The 17,075-nt window shown below is 44.4% G+C and overlaps 1 protein-coding gene across 9 annotated transcripts in view; it reads right to left on the bottom strand.

Moving 5' to 3' along the window:
* EPB41L1 (erythrocyte membrane protein band 4.1 like 1) overlaps window positions 1-17,075 on the bottom strand; it is a 164,082-nt gene that overhangs the window by 39,356 nt on the left and 107,651 nt on the right. For all 9 annotated transcript variants that reach the window (XM_079978814.1, XM_079978816.1, XM_079978817.1 and 6 more), the window contains 4 exons: window positions 15,693-15,895; window positions 10,515-10,679; window positions 221-325; window positions 78-120 (listed from right to left, as the gene is read on the bottom strand). In XM_079978814.1, the coding sequence (XP_079834940.1) occupies window positions 78-120; window positions 221-325; window positions 10,515-10,679; window positions 15,693-15,881 (502 nt within the window). In that variant the 5' untranslated portion in view covers window positions 15,882-15,895. The remainder of the gene's footprint in view (window positions 1-77; window positions 121-220; window positions 326-10,514; window positions 10,680-15,692; window positions 15,896-17,075) is intronic.

The following is a 17,075-nucleotide window of genomic DNA, read 5'->3' as shown; positions in this document are numbered from 1 at the left end:
CACCCATCTACCATAGAGGCCCAGTTAGAAAACGTGGGAAGCCTTTGAGTACACGGGCTTCCAGCTACATTACTCACTGCGAATCTGTTTCTTTATTTCCTTGGAGGGATCCAACCAGTTCTGAAATGGAAAGAGAGAGCACATAAGAGGAAGTCTTATTTAATCACAGCTTCTTGAATAGACACAGCGCAGGCCTCTATCAGGGCCACCCAAAACATACCTTCTGACTATCCGAGTCGCAGAATGTAAGTCCAAAATAATCCTTCTCCAGGAGGTTGAGGTGCTCACAGACTAGGTCAAAGAGCACCTGCCCCCGGGCATGTTTCTGCAAGACAAATAAATATAGAAAGAGTAAGAACTAAGAGCACACCTAGAAGCTATTGTCTTCTTTCCAATGCCTGCTAGGTAGGACAGAAGCAAAATTGTGGCTTCTTTCCTTGTTTATGCAGTCAAACACAATCATTCCTTCTTCGTGGACATGTAAGAAGCACTTTCTGATCTTGTGGATGCTGCTAAACCCACAAAACTATGAGCGGCAGGGTAGAATGTTAGGCATCTTCAGGTGCTGTTGGACTACAACTCCCATGATCCTTGATCATCAGCAATGCTGGCTAGGGCTGAAAGGAGTTGGAATCCAAAAACTGGAGGCCAACAAGCTCCCCACCACCACCACTGATGCAAGGAAATGATTTAAGGAAGGCCAGAATTATATTTATGCTGCAACCCTAAACACAGTTGCTAGGGAGTAAGTTACACTGAACTGAGAGGGGCCATTTACTCACTGGTGTGTGTGCATGGGTGTGGGTGAGTGAGTATGCAACATTTGTTACAGGTAAGTAGTTAGATGTAGCATTTTCCCTAGGTTACAAAAATGAAAGAAAACAACACAATATACTTCCTGACCAAGGGAAAGACCCAAGCAGCAACATGGCAACTGCACAAATGGAAAAAGAGAGCACATGCAGTTGTCAGAGCAAAATACTGTTATTTTCTAGCCCTTATAACTGGGAGGGGTGGGGGTTAATAATACGCCAAGGTAACTTCTTATCAAGTTGAAAAGAGTTGCTATGGGGCTTGCAACATTCAAACAGCTGGTCCTGATGCAACAAGTGGACATAAAGGTCCCGGTAGAGCAAATGTTATTGGGAAAAGATATCGGAGAGTTGCAAGTTTTGAGGAAAATTTGGGAACAAGACATCCAGAAGACCAAAGACTCAGAGTGGAATGAAGTTTGGGGGAGGAAGCAGTTAACAATGACCTCTGCCCAAGTAAAGGAAATTGAGTTAAAAACAGTATCTTGTTGACATTATACTCTTGCATCAGTAAGAACCTGTCTCCAATTTGCTGACATTGCAGAGCACGCCAGGGAACAGGTGGGAATGCCCTTGTGCAGCAAATTTCTAGGGGAAATTAACACTACTACTAAACAATTAATATGAATACTCTTGCAAACTATCTTGTGTCTACTTACACCCTGGCTTTGCTAAACCTTTGGGATGCACCAAACAAAAAATATTACAAGGATATTCAAACTTTTGTCGTTGTTTAAAATGGCCACTTTCCCCCTCTTAGTATCCATCCATCCTTTACTCACAACTTCTGCTGTTGTTTAAAATTGCCATTTCCTTCTCAGTTCCTTTCATCCCGACTTTACTCAAACTTTTGCCATAGTTTTAATCACCCACTTACCCCCTCTCAGTGTGCCTCCCTTCTTCCTCCAACTGCATGGCCACTCGTGTGTGTGTGTGTGTGTGTGTGTGTGTGTTCACACTCACTCTCATCTGAGTTGTAACCAAAATAAGCAGGTGCTGGTAATTTTGTTGCACAGTAGGATGTGTGATCGGTTTTGCAACAAGTTTTTTCAATTGTTGCATTGGATTCTTCAGTTGCACAATACAGTGGTACCTCAGGTTACATACGCTTCAGGTTGCAGACTCCACTAGCCCAGAAATAGTGCTTCAGGTTAGGAACTTTGCTTCAAGATGAGAACAGAAATCGTGCTCTGGAGGCGTGGTGGCAGCAGGAGGCCTCATTAGCTAAAGTGGTGCTTCAGGTTAAGAACAGACCTCTGGAACGAATTAAGTACTTAACCCAAGGTATCACTGTATTTAAACTCACCTATCTGTTAGTGCAAGAGTCCTCATACCAGAGGACAGAGAACTTTGGATACAGCCCTCTGCTTTCAAAAATAAAGAATATATATTTGATTTTATTGCATTAGCCATGTGGCCATAGCATAATATACATAGAAATAACAACATGGAATAGGGGTGGGGAGATAAAAGTGGGTGTCGTCCTGGGCAAATACTTTGAAAAAAATGGAGATAACAAAAGTAACGGGGGATTTAAAACATCGAGTGACTGAGAATACAAAAACAGATTCGATTGTGCGGCGTATCGATTACATCTGTGATATTAAAGAAGAAGTTGGTGCCGCTTTCCTCTTCATCACACTAAGCAGGAAATTAGCTGTCATCTCGGTAATCCAACAGTCAGAATCCTGCAGAAGAAGGGACACTATCCAAGGCTGGATTGGGAGATGAAGCTTGTTCACGAGAGGAGTTAGAATAAAGATAAATGATAGGCCTGTTATCCTCACGAAGATTTCTCCAGAGTCTTCCCAATGACATGGAGATGAAAATACTTTTGATAATAGTGACAATAGCATCACAACTTAAGAGCCAGATCCTAAGACTTGATATGCCAGCACTTAGATTTGCAAAATGAGGAGCAACAGCTATACAAGCAAGAGGCAATAAATGCCAACAGAAACCTTTTTAAATTAAGCAATTAACTTTCTTCCCCACAAAATCACTTCATTGTATGGAGAGACTCCTCATTAACCTGGCACAGCAAAAGGCAGTGAATCAATATAGGCATTTAACATGGGCTTTTTCCAGTCTTCTTATTTTAATTGAAAGCAGGTTCAGATCAGCTTTCCTGAGTGACAGCCTGCACTGTACAACTAAACAACAATGAATGGGGGAGGCACCAATAATGTGTTTGGTAGAAATGCTGGTTTCTAAGCTGCTTGCAGGAGGAAGAACATTGATCAAGAAACTGCCAGATTTTTCATACTTATTTGCTGTCAGATCAGAAAGCCTCTCTACTAAACTAATCTTTCTCTCCTGTTGCTATGATTAAGTCCGCCGTTTCCTTCAGCCCCAGAACTGGTCCTTCCATCATGCTTCGGATCCATCTCAAGATTCTAGTCCTTAGATTAAAAGCTCTCTGCCAGTCAACCGCATACCATCTAACTTCCTCACTGCTGCTTATATTCCTTCCTGCTGTTGTTCATTTCTTCTCCTTTCAGTCTCTGTTTGTATGCACCCTATGCTAGAATACCCACCACTACCCACATTTCTACTAATTTCCATGTTAATTTCCCCAACAAAGCTTCTTCTAAATCTAAACCATCTGAGCCTCACCTTGCCTGATTCTCCATTATCTTTTGAAACTCTCATCAGATGACACTCTAACCCTAATAAAAATCACACTCACCTAACATAGACAATAAACTGTATGGGAATAGAGCAAGCTGCCTGTTATTAATGGCCCATCTAACTGGGGCCTTCCCCAGATTTACCTGGAGATGGCAGGGATAGGGATGGGCAAGAACTGCACTTTTGTTTACATTTTAATGAGAAACTAACACGCCTCTAACCAATACATGAACAGAAAGACAGCTATTCTTTGAAATTCACACATCCAAATTTCACAATGCAGTGCTTTAACCCAAATAATGTGTACAAAGATGAATTCTTTTAGAGAAAACTGCTTGGAAAAATGTGTGCATTTGTCAACTCTGCATACAATACAATATATATATATTTATTGGAAGAAATTCACACTAAAATGTGAGCAAGTAAAACAATACAAAAAAAAATGTGAGCAAGTCTTTCATGAGGATTTTATTAATACTACAAAATTCACAAATCACTGCAGAAATGGGGAGTACTGAATGTAAGATAGGGAAAAAATGAAAAACTGAGAGCACCAAAATTGACAGATTTGCTCATCCCTAGCCAAGGACTGAACCTGGAACCTCCGGTTTGCAAAGCTTTTACTTTGCTAATTCCTAAGGAATGTCAAGGGTGTGCATTTATTCGGGGTCCTGAGTTAGTAAACTTGGAAAAACAGAATGACAGAGATTTCTGCATGTTCTTCTATGGACAAATAACAGCCACAGTCTTCACAGGATGACTAATTCCATGAGCCCTTTTATGCCTTTGAAAAAGCCCACCTTTTTAGCTTTGAAAGTTCTTGGGATAATCTATTTTCATCCACCACCCCCTCCCCCTCCCCATTTTTGGCTGCTTAACAATCTGTAACAATCAGTCGCTTTGCACTCAGTAAAAACTCACTCTTGAATCTCACTGTTGGGAGTTGTCAGCTAAAGAGCTGGGCTGCAGGAGTGCCAGAGATCAAAGCAACAGACGTCTCTGATCCTTTTCACCTCCTCTCAGTCCTTTATTTCACTTTATTTATTTAGCCCATCCCTCACTCTGCTTCCCCACACTCCCAAATTATTCAGACCAGCTTCCAAGGTGCATTAGAGAAATGATTGATGAAAACAATCAATAGATCATAACGTCTAGGAACAAAACCAGTTTCATCATTATATTGGTCTGTTTAAACCAGGGGTATGAAACTTTCCAGGCCCCACTGGTTGAGGGCCTTATACTGTACACTCGGGGGTAACATGTCAGGGGGCAGCATCCAGGGCCAAAGCCAAATGTGGGCAAAAGGATTTAACACCATCTTCTGAACACCAGGTAACAATGAATTCTGGTGAGTCTCATCAGGGGGGAAGTTTTAGAATGCAGGGCCCATTACTGAAAATGCCCTTAGTATGTCCCTGTCAGTTGTCTCTATTCCAGAGATCCTCCAGGATTTCGACAGAATCACTTGCCAAGGTGACAGGAAACTCCCCAAGAGCCATCAGGAAACCACCCAGCTCCATCCTACTCCTGGGAAGACCATCCTAATCAACTCCTCATCCCTGCAATGGCTGTGAGTTCCAGTGACCCAACCATGACAAATGAACTATTCTTCCACTCTAATATCATTACCATCCAGAGTGTGCCCTGCAGCATGGGAAGGGCCAGGTATCCTGAGACAGACCCATGATTGTCATGGTGGACATGAACTTCTGAGCCACATCTGTGATAGGGGATCCTCAGAGTGTCCCAGGCACCCAACTTCACGCACACACACACACACACACTTGAATCCATCAGACTATGGGAGAGGGCAACTGGTCAGAGTTATGCAGTCACAGTAGCCCATTGCAACTCAGGAAGAGAGTCTGCCAATACATACAGTGCCCAGCCTGCTTAGAGATTTAAAAGTCATAGCTAGCACAAAGAATAGGGTATGGAAGTACAAACAAGACTTAATCCCAAGTTTACTAGCCACTCAGTAAATGCCACCACCAATCAAAGTCTACTTTATTTAGGGGGGCCACTAGGTGGCGCATCGGAAGATGGCTGACAATAACATCTCTCCGACCCACACGAGGTAATTTGGAGGCTATGATGGGGGTAATTAGCCTCCTTAACCCCCCCCCCAGGATTATGGGGGGACGGCCCTTGCCTGCTGTGCCCTATACCACCCCCGAATTTGTGGGGGTGGGGGCACTAGGCACAAAGCCCTCCTGTGGGATTTTCGGCACTCCTCGACGCCATCCCCGATTCGCGCCGCTGGTTGCAATGATCTTTAAAAGAAATAATTTGGACATGATTAATTGCACATACATCAAGGAAAAAGGGGAGTAAATACTGCTGACAGAAGAGATCTCTGATAACAAGACAACAATAAAATACGAAAAGAACGTCAAGATACGGTAATGACTGAGGGGGGAGGGGGGGAAAAACCTGCCTCTACCTTTTTATGTGATTTAACAAGAATCCCCCTCCCCTAATGAGTCAGAAATTAAGGACTTAAGCTGTGGATTTAAGGCTGTGTGGAGGTAAACTTTCGATCCAAAGCAATGTTTCAAGATGAAGCTGGAAAGCTAAGAGTTTTGGAGCGACGCAGTCAGGAAAAAATGCCGTTCGCCATTTTGTGAAGGCATTGTGGGAGCTCTTGGGTCTGGGAGGAGAAAGAGAGAAATAGAGTTGTTTACATATCGTGAATCAACTCCTCGGTGGGACTTAAGAGCGACAAATGCCAAAATTTACAATGGATAAAGTGATGTTATCTACGAAGGAGATATATGGAAACCATCTGGACTTAGTGGAGGAACGGGAAATCCACACAGGATTATTACACTTGCTATCGGCTTAAGGAGACTAACAGAAGAGATCGTAAAGGAAAAAGAGAAATTATACGAACAAGATATGATGTGGCAACACCAAGATAAGACTGGATAGAATTATGAACTTTGTTTGGACTGATTGGGACTGATTTGGACATTAACGCAGTAATAAGAAGATGATCTGAATTCCCCTTTGGATCTTGAAGTATGGGTTCCCCCAACAAAATTTAAAAATTTGGCTTTGTAATTCGGAATTTATATGATGTGATTTAATTTGATGTGATTGGCCAGTTAATAAAAATTATTAAAAAAAAAAAAAACAAAGTCTACTTTATTTAGTCTCCAGCAAGCCACCTACCTATTAGCCAGATTATAATGAAGATTGCATCTCCCAAGATTTTGTAAAAGAAAGGAACAGGAACTGTCCCAGAGAGAGAGAGAGAGAGAGAGAGAGAGAGAGAGAGAGAGAGATGCCACAATCCCATGCATTTAATGCACTTTGGTCCTCATTATGGGTTCCCCACAGGCATCTGATTGGCCACTGTGAAAACAGGAAGCTGGACAAGATGGGCCCATTGGCCTGATCCACCAGGCACTTCTTATGGTCTCCTGCAGAGAGGATTGCACGGCACAAAGGCTGGAACTAGTCAAGGTAAAAGCTGTGTGGTGTCCTCTCCCATCAATCTGGGAGGGTCTTGGCCAACTTTGGCTGGCTAGAGGTCCCCCCTTGTTTGTAGAAGCCTGCATACATTATAGCAGCAGCACAGGGCGGCCTTAAATAGCTCCATGTGGCAGCTGTTAAGTAACCCATTTCTATGCACAATGCATATAGCTAATTTTGTCTGTATATGCACACGCTCCCCAGTTTGCATTGTTGTGGAGGAAAAAACCCAACTCATCTGCACACAAAGTGGAAAGAAAAACATTCAGTTCTTGATTCCCCCTAAAAAGACCAACACAAAATGGCAACTCAGCACAAATATATTATGAACCAGGGGTCACCAACCTTTTTGGACCTCAGGGTACATTGGGAAATCTAAGAAACTAATTGGCAACATAAAATATCCATTTCACAGAAGAGTAACTGCCTATGTTCAGAGTCCTCCCCCACGCCCCAAGAAATGCTTGCACTCTCAAATACAGTGCAGACAAACAAAACCAGGAACCTTCCAAAAAGAGAGGCAACCTTTCCCAACCAACCCCCCAAAATTAGGAGAGGCAGAGGTCCTTAGTGAGTACCAAGGAGATACCTGTGGATGCCATGGTGCCCATGGGCACCACACTGGGGACTCAAAATATGGATGTATCACAACCCAATCTACCTCCAGCACTAAAAGCCGTAGAAAAGTAGTGGGTCTATGCAAAGGGACTGATCTTCCATAACACTAAGTTTTGAAATTGTACTAGATACACCTGCCCAGCTTCTACATCCCTTGTGTTCCTTCATCCTCCACCTCTCTCTCTCTTTTGCACACACATTTCCCCCTCTGCCTTCTGTGCATGCTCTTCTCCACTGCCACTTCCATCCAACTAAAGCCAGCTAGGCTCTCCAGATTCCATGGACTGTCCCAACTCTTCCTTTTTATAGCAATACCAGTAGGAAACTGAACCCTTAGCTTTGACTGTTTGCTGACTGTTTACCAGCTGTTCCCTCCTGCTCCACCTCCTACCAGTTTTTGAACCAGTATGTCTTCGGACTTCCAACTCTGTATGGCAAACCTAATTTTTTACGGTGATCACATTATAGACAACTGGGGTCTGGATGCATTTGGCCAAAGGCAGAGATGAAGTGAGAACGTGCCCCCAGAGGTTCCTGCATGATCTCAGAAGCACATGCTCTCACTTGGTTCACTGCAGGCAAAACCACTTGAGGCAATTTTAACGCATCGTAACCACAGCACAGCTGGATCCCACCTAATACGGCTTCCTCTTCTCACAGACGCCAACCAGATGCCTATGGGAAGCCCTCGAGCAGGACCAGAGTAGAACACTGCTCACCTCACCTGTGACTCGCAGCAGCTGGAATCTGGAGGCAGACTGCTAGTGTCACTGGAGGTAGCACATAGCCATCATGGATAGTAGTCACTGGCAATCCTAGCATCCATGAATACTGCATAATTAGGAAGTATTTAAAATATCCCATTTGTGATGCTCCTGAAATCATAACACTCTCCCCACTTGTGATTCCCAGCTACTGGCGTTCAAAGAGGAGGCATACGTCACTTGCATGTGCCTACTTATAGCTCTGTGGTTCATATGGTGTGAATGCCTGCTATAGATTGTGGGAGAACAACAATCACACCACACTGTTGCTGCTCCGGGCCAACAGAAAAGTCTTAAATTTATTTGTTCTCACTGGAACAGCAATCACATGGTACAGACTGGCCTTCTCCTGCTCTAAACTGCATGGGTATTGAGCCTTCATTTTGATAGTATGGACTTGCTGGTGGTGAAAGCAGCACCAGATTTAGGGCGGTTTGGGTGGTCTCCCCACAGAGGGTGCTGATCTGAGGGGGTGCAAAATTGAGAAGACCCATAATTGAGAAGATTCATTTGAGGGTGCCAAATGTTGGCTTTGCACAGGGCACCGTAGTATGAAAGATTACCACAGTCCACCCCAGGTGAAAGACAGGAACACCAGAAGAGTTGTCCTTGTAGAAGATACAGAAATACAGAAGCCACAGATTTTCTGTGAAAAGTGATGAAGGGTTCTACATACGTTAAATACAAATTCTATAATAAAATGCATCTCCTTGTTGCACTGAAGTACAAACCCATTTTTTAAAATAGTAATATGGAGAGGCTAGTAGCCACAAGTGATGATTGGAGCAACATCCCAGGAACCCAGCTGCAAACATGCATGGATGCCACAGAGAAGTTCAGTGTTCACTTGCAGGTGCAAAGAGATGAAAGAAAATCTAGTAAACACTTGATAGGGGATACTGTAGGTTCTGGGGCCAAGAGAATGTGCAGCAGGGAGCAAGAGGATCCCCACTCCCTGCACCATTAATGCTTCCCAAAGTGTCGTTTATTCCAGGGTTCTTCAACTTTGGGTCCCCACATGCTGCTGGACTACAACTTCCATCATCCCACCCGCCTAGCCAATGGTCAGGAATAATGAGAATTGTAGTCCAACAACATCTGGGAACCCAAAGTTGAAGAACAAAGGCCTGATCACTTTGATGAGGAGCAAAAAGACTTTGCATTACAGACATTCTTGTGTTCATGTTCTTCAGTGAAGGGCAAATCTCGTTTCCTCTCCCATCCAAGATGTTCAAAAATGAAACCCTTTTTCTTCAGCGATCAAGTAAAGAATGGATTGCTCTCCATTCACTTGATACAGAGCAAGGATTTTTGTCTCCACAGCGATACAAGTCACTATTTGGGATATCATTCCATCCTGCACAGAGGAATAAATGTCGGTGGAAATGAAGCGAGGGATATCATACAAATGAGGTTGTGCAATAGGCTTTTTATAATGCCTAAGCTTCTCCCTTGCATGCTATTAATAATAACCTTCTTCTCGAGGGATCCCAGTCAGGTTAGCAGTTACACAAGCTCTCTCTCTTTCATGCACACACATTGGCTACACTTCATTTTTACCAAAATACACAAATAGCAAGTAGCCTATGCTCAGAAATGGATGAGTCACTCACACCTGTCTTCCATGTGCATCTCTATGGGGAGTTAAGTGCGCACGCACATGTGTCTTTGGCAGAGTTGAAAGCATTAATTGTTGCAAAACACTGATTACGGACTTATTCTTTTATAAAAGGTGCTTTTTATTGGGTACCATTCCCAGAGGAAGGGAACTCAGGCCACATAAACTTTGCAGGATACACTTATCTGGATCTCAACAGTCAGCCAGTTTGTTATCTCCAGCCCTTGCAGGCCAAGTTTGGAAGGTGAGCGATGCCACCCACCAGTCAATCACCTGACATCACAATGACATCAGGTGACCCTTGCAAAGTGTTGTCTTGTGCATCGCTTTGAAAGATGATTGCTGGGTTTTTAGAAACCCCTTTGGAAGCACCGCCTTGCAGGAACCACGAATCAGCTGATCTGCAATACTTTCAACTCCCTCGTTTAGTTTAGCCAGGGGTTTACTTGCCCCACACTTGACAATGCATCAGGTGAAGAGTGGGAGGACATGCATTTGCCAAAAGAGGAAGCTTGGTGGATCTAACCAGGCTTTTGGCCTGTAGATTCCCCACTAGTAGCTTAAAAGGTCAAGCAATCTAGTCCCCTTGCTTACCTCCACTTCACATTCATACTCTGAGGCATCAAGTAGGGTCACTCTGCAGATGGCACTCTTGAGCTTCTTGGTGACTTTCTGAGGGGATTTCTGGGTCTTGCTGGGAGTGGTTTTCTCAGATATTCCATCTGCTTCACTGTAGTCTTTTTCATCCATGTCCACAGCCTGGGATGGGGGAAGAGATGCGAAGCAGGTACAGTATTGTTATTCTTTGCTCATGTTTGGGCCCTTTGAATTATGAACTAAGCATCCTCATTCTAACGGGGAACCAGGATGTTGGTTCACAACACTGGGGTCGGGGGGTGCCCAACCTGCAGCTCCCCACTGCACTGCTGAGCATCACCAAGAGTGAAACTTAGAATCACCTGAATAGCAATTCTTCCCACTCCCCACAGAACACCACAACTCTTCTTATGAGAAAACCCATCCCTGCGAGACTTCTCATCTTGCAAAAAGTCACGCAGGGCATGCAGTCTGTGCTAGTTTATGCGAACCATGTGTGGTGGTAGACTAGCCAGGTGGGTCTCAATTACTCAGCCGGTGTGTGGGCAGGTGACTGAATCCACTGAAACAGCATGCCCAGACTCCTGAAATAAAGAATAATTTCACTATGCCCAGAAACTGGAGGTGGCCTATAGCTCCTTTCCTCAACTGGGCAACCAGGATGATTACTCTTCTCTGCTCATCTTCCCTTTGCATCTATCCCCAGTTCCCCCAATTCTCTTGTCTTTCCTTTTGCAAGCCTGTGGCAGGGCCTGTCTTTATTGTTATATTGGCAATACCTATTACGTGATGGAGGGATCTATGCAATCATTCTGGTATTCAGGACCACAGGACTTCATTGTCCTATACAGCAGCACTAGCTATATAGCACGGCTAGCAGAAAAGGGGGAAAATGCAAAACAATACAGGCAAATGTATAAGATTTGCATCACATGTACAAGCCACATCCTTTAGCTTTCTTCAGCATAACATGCTCTCCCCTGAACACACACCCCTTCAACAAGTGCTGTGATCTCACTTCTTTCTGGTAGTGGTTTTATGGTGCTGCCCAGCAATGTCTTATCTGAATGCTCCCACAGTAGGGTGGGGGGAAATAAGAAAACCAAAAAGCAATAGGTGAAGTCCCAAGTGGGCAAAATAACCTCTGATGGGCAAATTGCTTCTTCTATAAGATAAGAATATATGTTATATGATTTTTGGAAAATATATGTAAAATTAAATAAAAAAATTAAAAAAAAATCAGAATCAGAACACTGCATATTGCCACTGGCTTAGCACTCTCCCAAAGTTAACTGCTGTGATATCTCTGGGTGGAAAAGGCAACTTTCTGTCAAAAAATAAGCTTCAACCCACACAGCAGCTTTGAAGGAGAAGTGTTTCCCATTGGTGGTGAACTGGACATCAATCCAACCCTTGGTGGTAAGATCAGAGCTGCGTTCTCTTGCAATTCCAATCCTTCACAATTACAGAGACACATTCGACCAAGATGAACCCCAGGGGGAAAAGGGGACTGGCGGAAGGTTAGTTTTAGCTGACAATCTCTAGCCTGCGACAGAAATACCTAGAGAGAGAAGCTTACACACTGGAGATGCAGCCTTCTTGCTGGGCAGTGCTCACTGCCCTCTATAAAAGAAGTGCAACATTCACTCATCCATAGCTTCATTTGATTTCCCCTGGCAAAAAGAGTCTTCTGAATCAACATACAGAAGAACTATTGTCTCTCCTTTTGTGGTTTTCTAACGCATGAGCACTTGAGTGCCCCCAAGCAGATCTTTCCTAACTTGTAGCTGAAGAAATGTTTACTTCGAAGTAAATTTCGCTGAGTTCATTGGAACTGATTTCCACGGAAGCACGCTTAGAACTGTAGCTTAAGGTGATTTAAACAGAAACAACCTTTGACCAACAGCAGATGTTCAAATCAGCTCTGGACAACTACAAGTAGCTTTGAGTGCATTTTCCAAACCAAGCAAGTAGCTGCTCTGTGTTTATCAAATGCAAAGTGCTCTCAGGTGGCCCAGAATCATTCCAGATAATTTCCATGCATATCAGATAGAGTGGACTTTTGGCAGATGATGCAGCATCTGAGAGGGGCAGATTTTTCCCTACTCAATCCTCACATTTTAGAAATTAGGGCTTTGAGGGTATTTTGAAAAATTGGGAAGGGAGGTTAATATTATCCTAGCCACTGCATCCCACGCCAAGGGCTTAAATTATTACTTTTCACCCCTGAAGAAAAGGACCCAATGTTTATTTGCCAATCCATTTATATGATCTGTCCACTTTGATTCTGCTTTCTGGCTTTCCCCTCCACCAAGCATGGCATACTGAATGAGCAGCAAGTGTGCCCTCCCCAACCAAGAATAAATTTTCATAAAGGGATTTATAATGGATTTTAGGATTGGAACAACATCTGAATATTATGCTACTCAGCTACACTCCTTGCTTCATTATATTTCAGGGGCGAAACAGGGCCCCTGTATATAAATTAAGTTTAAGGGAGAATTAAATATCTATCTGGCAGATGGGCAAGGTCAAACATATGACCTTGATAGAATAAAATCCATATGGATTCTCCATCACTATAAGACTTCCATGCCGTCTCATGTATCTTTGTATGCAGCAACAAGACAGTGCCACAGGCTGCTCACTCATCTGTAATGGAAAACAGACCACGACCTTCCTACTGCACTGATGAGGAAAATCCTAGTTTGGAGATTAATCTGGGAGATGATAAGGTGCCTCTTTTGCTTTCACAAAGGTCCTTGGTTTACCAGAGGATGAAGGCCATAGCACTTTTCATTATTATACCTCAAAAAAGGCATTCCAAGCAACTCAGTGCCAACTCTGGGACATGCAATTGGCCCTTTCATCACTGTCCACCAAACGTCAGAGCAACCGCTCCATCAGGCCATTTAGCTTCTGGTCTCTGGGTGAGACAGGTGCAATTCCTTCACAGGTATTTTCTGAAACAAACCTGGGAGCAGTCATACCTGGAATTTTCATCCAACTAATGAACTGCAGCCAACAGGAAAACAAGGAGCTTATCTTACACAGTTGGTCAGTCTAGCTCAGTACTGTGTCAACAGACAAAAGGAAACTCTAGGTTTTCACACAGGAATATTTCCCCAGCCGTACCTGGAGAAGCCAACAATTGAATCTGGGACCATTTTAAATGTAAAACATGTGTTCTACCACTCAGTTACAGCTCCTCCCCTGCAGGGTTGAGAAACTCTGGGACACCACTAAGGAGCAAGGCATCTTTATAGGAAATCGAGTAAAGAAAAGGGATGATGACTAAAAAGGAAGCATAGATGTAGGTGGTGTTTTCTTGCATTCTCCATGCAGTAACAGGTTGAGGGAAAATGGGGGCTGGGGGGGGGGGCTGAGAGTAGGGAAGAAATATCAACCAGGTGGCAAAGGGCACCCTGGCATTGAATTTGTTTATTAAAACACTTTTATCCCCCGCCCTTCTGGTACAAATGCACAACTCAGGGTGAATTTAAACATTTAAAACTGCAGTTTAATAAGAGGAACAATATAAAGCAACCTACCCATGAGAGACAGGAACAGCAGTTAAAACCAAGCAGAGGAAAAAAAATTATCTGCCACATACAACAAAAGCCTGCCAGAATAAAATGGTCTGCTAAACACAGCATAAGAGGAACAACGTGGGCAGAAGTCTTTGCACATGTAGTTCAACCAGCAAACAAGGAGCAAGAAGTCATGTTGGATGGGGAAGTCATAAAAGAACTCTTAGGCAACAGCCCCTGCCATGCTCCAAGATGGAAGAAGAGTGCATCCCCCGCCTCCCCGCCTCCCCGCCCCCACAATATACCATTCCCAGGTGAAGAATAGATTTTAGACAGGCTTAAATTCTGGCATCGCTAGGGGAGGTGGGGAGAGAGAGAGACTTGTCTACAGCTATATATCATCATAATCAATTTCCCAGACACTTTAATATTCAAACTTCTAAATTGTTTTATCAGCAGTTCATGCCTCCTATTTTATACTGTTATTTATTGCTCTTTATTGCATTTTAGTTTTTTATACCATTAGCTGCCTGGAACGTTTTATTAGACAGGGAGGATGCATAACCCACCCCAACCCCCTTTACAAAATATACCAGATCTAAGCCTGCCTAGAATCTATTCTCTCCAACATGGGAGTTCCTCTCTTACACAGCAGAGCACAGACTGACCACTGGCATTCAGCAGTGAGTGAAAACAAGGGCCCCTGCAGCAGTTTGAGCCCAGGGCAGGTTTTGGTCCTGTGCTGACCTCCATCTGTGTTGCTATGTACCAGGTTGGACATAAATCTGCCACCTTCCACACCCTGAGCTTAAACCCAAATCGGCTTCTGACACTCAGCTGCAACTGCTTGACATGCTGAAGTTGGAACTGAGTGAAGAAAGCCAATCCAGGCTCATCTCAAAGCTGCAGCTGCAATGGACTCAAACTAGGGTGTCCTACTTTACAGAGGATTCTCCTTGACTTGAAGGACTGTCAAGTCTAAGTCTAGTTTAAAGATGAAAAACCATAAAAAGGGAAAGAAGGGGCTGTTACGTTGACCATTAATAGTGCCTGGACAGCAAATCGGGCAGGCAGACAAGTCACCTATTTAAATTACAGCAGTGACTTCTAAAGTTGCATCTATACATACAAATTAAAGGTAAAGGGACCCCTGAACATTAGGTCCAGTCGTGGCCGACTCTGGGGTTGCGGCGCTAATCTCGCTTTATTGGCCAAGGGAGCCAGCGTACAGCTTCCGGGTCATGTGGCCAGCATGACTAAGCCATTTCTGGCAAACCACAGCGGCGCACGGAAACGCCGTTTACCTTCCCGCCGGAGCGGTACCTATTTATCTACTTGCACTTTGACGTGCTTTCGAACTGCTAGGTTGACAGGAGCAGGGACCAAGCAACGGGAGCTCACCCCATCACAGGGATTCGAACTGCCGACCTTCTGATCGGCAAGTCTTAGGCTCTGTGATTTAACCCACAGCGCCACCTGCGTCCCTATCAAATTGGCACGTGCAAAATTTCTGCATATGAATGAGTCTTCTTGTTGCTCAAAGGCACTCTCTTCTTTATTGCTTGAGAAGGACAAGGGCTGAGCTAGGCACTGAAAACACTGTCTAGGTCCGGGCTCAGCACTCTCAGCAGCCATCTCAACTCACCCGCTCTGCATGCTTCGAGTCGCTGTGAACACCGGGCTTCTCATTCGCCTCGGCTTCCTGGCTGTTTGCTGTGGGTGTGGAGCCACCGGTCACTGCGTTCGGCCCACTCGCTGCCTCCTCTGGAGGCTGCTGCGGAGTTTCCTCTTGGGCATTTTTCACCTCCAAATCTGGTCCCGTCTCTGTCGTCATGGTTACTAATTATTCTGCATTTGCAAAGGTAAGATGAGAAGAACAAGGAAGGGATTAAAATGTGCAATCCTGGCTATCAAAACAATTGCTTTCTGAATCTGTAAGGACGCACTTGCCCTCCTGGTGATGTCTCAGAACCAGGAAATTGCACAGCAGCATCCCTGAAAAAGAGGCTTCCAAATCAAATCTGCACAATCATTGAGTCTGCCACTTGGACACTGCAGGCCAATCTCAGACACCCCACCCTGCTGAGATGCTGCATTGGAGGATGGGATATCTTTGCAGTAAAGATCTCCTGGTGGAATGAGATTATATCTACACTTATTATTGCTTTGGAACTCAAAGGCGGGGCTGCTAAATCGGTATTCTTTCAGGTTAAGCCAAGGTTAAGGAACCACCAGCTCTCTAAGTTGTCATTAGACTCCAACACCCATCAGCCTGAGCCACCATGGCCAATAGTCGGGGATAGTGGGAACTGTAGGACAACAAGATTGGGAGGGTCAAAGTTTCTCAACCCTGGACATCCATGCAGAAAATCAGGGCCCCACAGAACCCAGTGAGTACTCCTTTCAAAATGACCGAGCGTCATGGAGATCCGGAGAACAGGCAAGTCAGCTCCAGGGTGCCCCATACATTTCAAAGCTTATCTAGCACTCCTAGGTGAGGGAACTCCCCCTGGGTGACCTTGGGAAAGATACTCTAAAAATAACCAACCTTAAGGATTGCAAAACTATCTTCTATACCATGGGTAGGCAAACTAAGGCCCGGGGAACAGATCCGGCCCAATCGCCTTCTAAATCTGGCCCGTGGACAGTCCGGGAATCAGCGTGTTTTTACATGAGTAGAATGTGCCCTTCTATTTAAAATGCACCTCTGGGTTATTTGGGGGGCATAGGAATTTGTTCATTCTCCTCCCCCCCCAAAAAAAAAAACAAGGTCTGAGGGACAGTGTACCGGCCTCCTGCTGAAAAAGTTTGCTGACCCCTGTTCTATACAGCATGGGGTGTTGCATTCACCTTCAGGGGGCAGAATGACAGCAGTGGGTGTGGCCACCCCACACATTCTCACATGGAGGGAGGGGGTGCACACAGAAGCAGACCCCCTCCTTCATCAGTTGATCCATGCTGAGGTGGGTGGGTGATCTTCCCCTCTCTGCTCATAACATTATCCATGTGGTGCCTAGGGACAGAGGTG

Source organism: Podarcis cretensis (assembly GCF_951804945.1).
Source record: "Podarcis cretensis genome assembly, chromosome: 6".
NCBI classification, from domain to species: domain Eukaryota; kingdom Metazoa; phylum Chordata; class Lepidosauria; order Squamata; family Lacertidae; genus Podarcis; species Podarcis cretensis.
The sequence above is the reverse complement of the archived record's forward strand: the minus strand, read 5'-3'. Positions and strand labels throughout refer to the sequence as shown.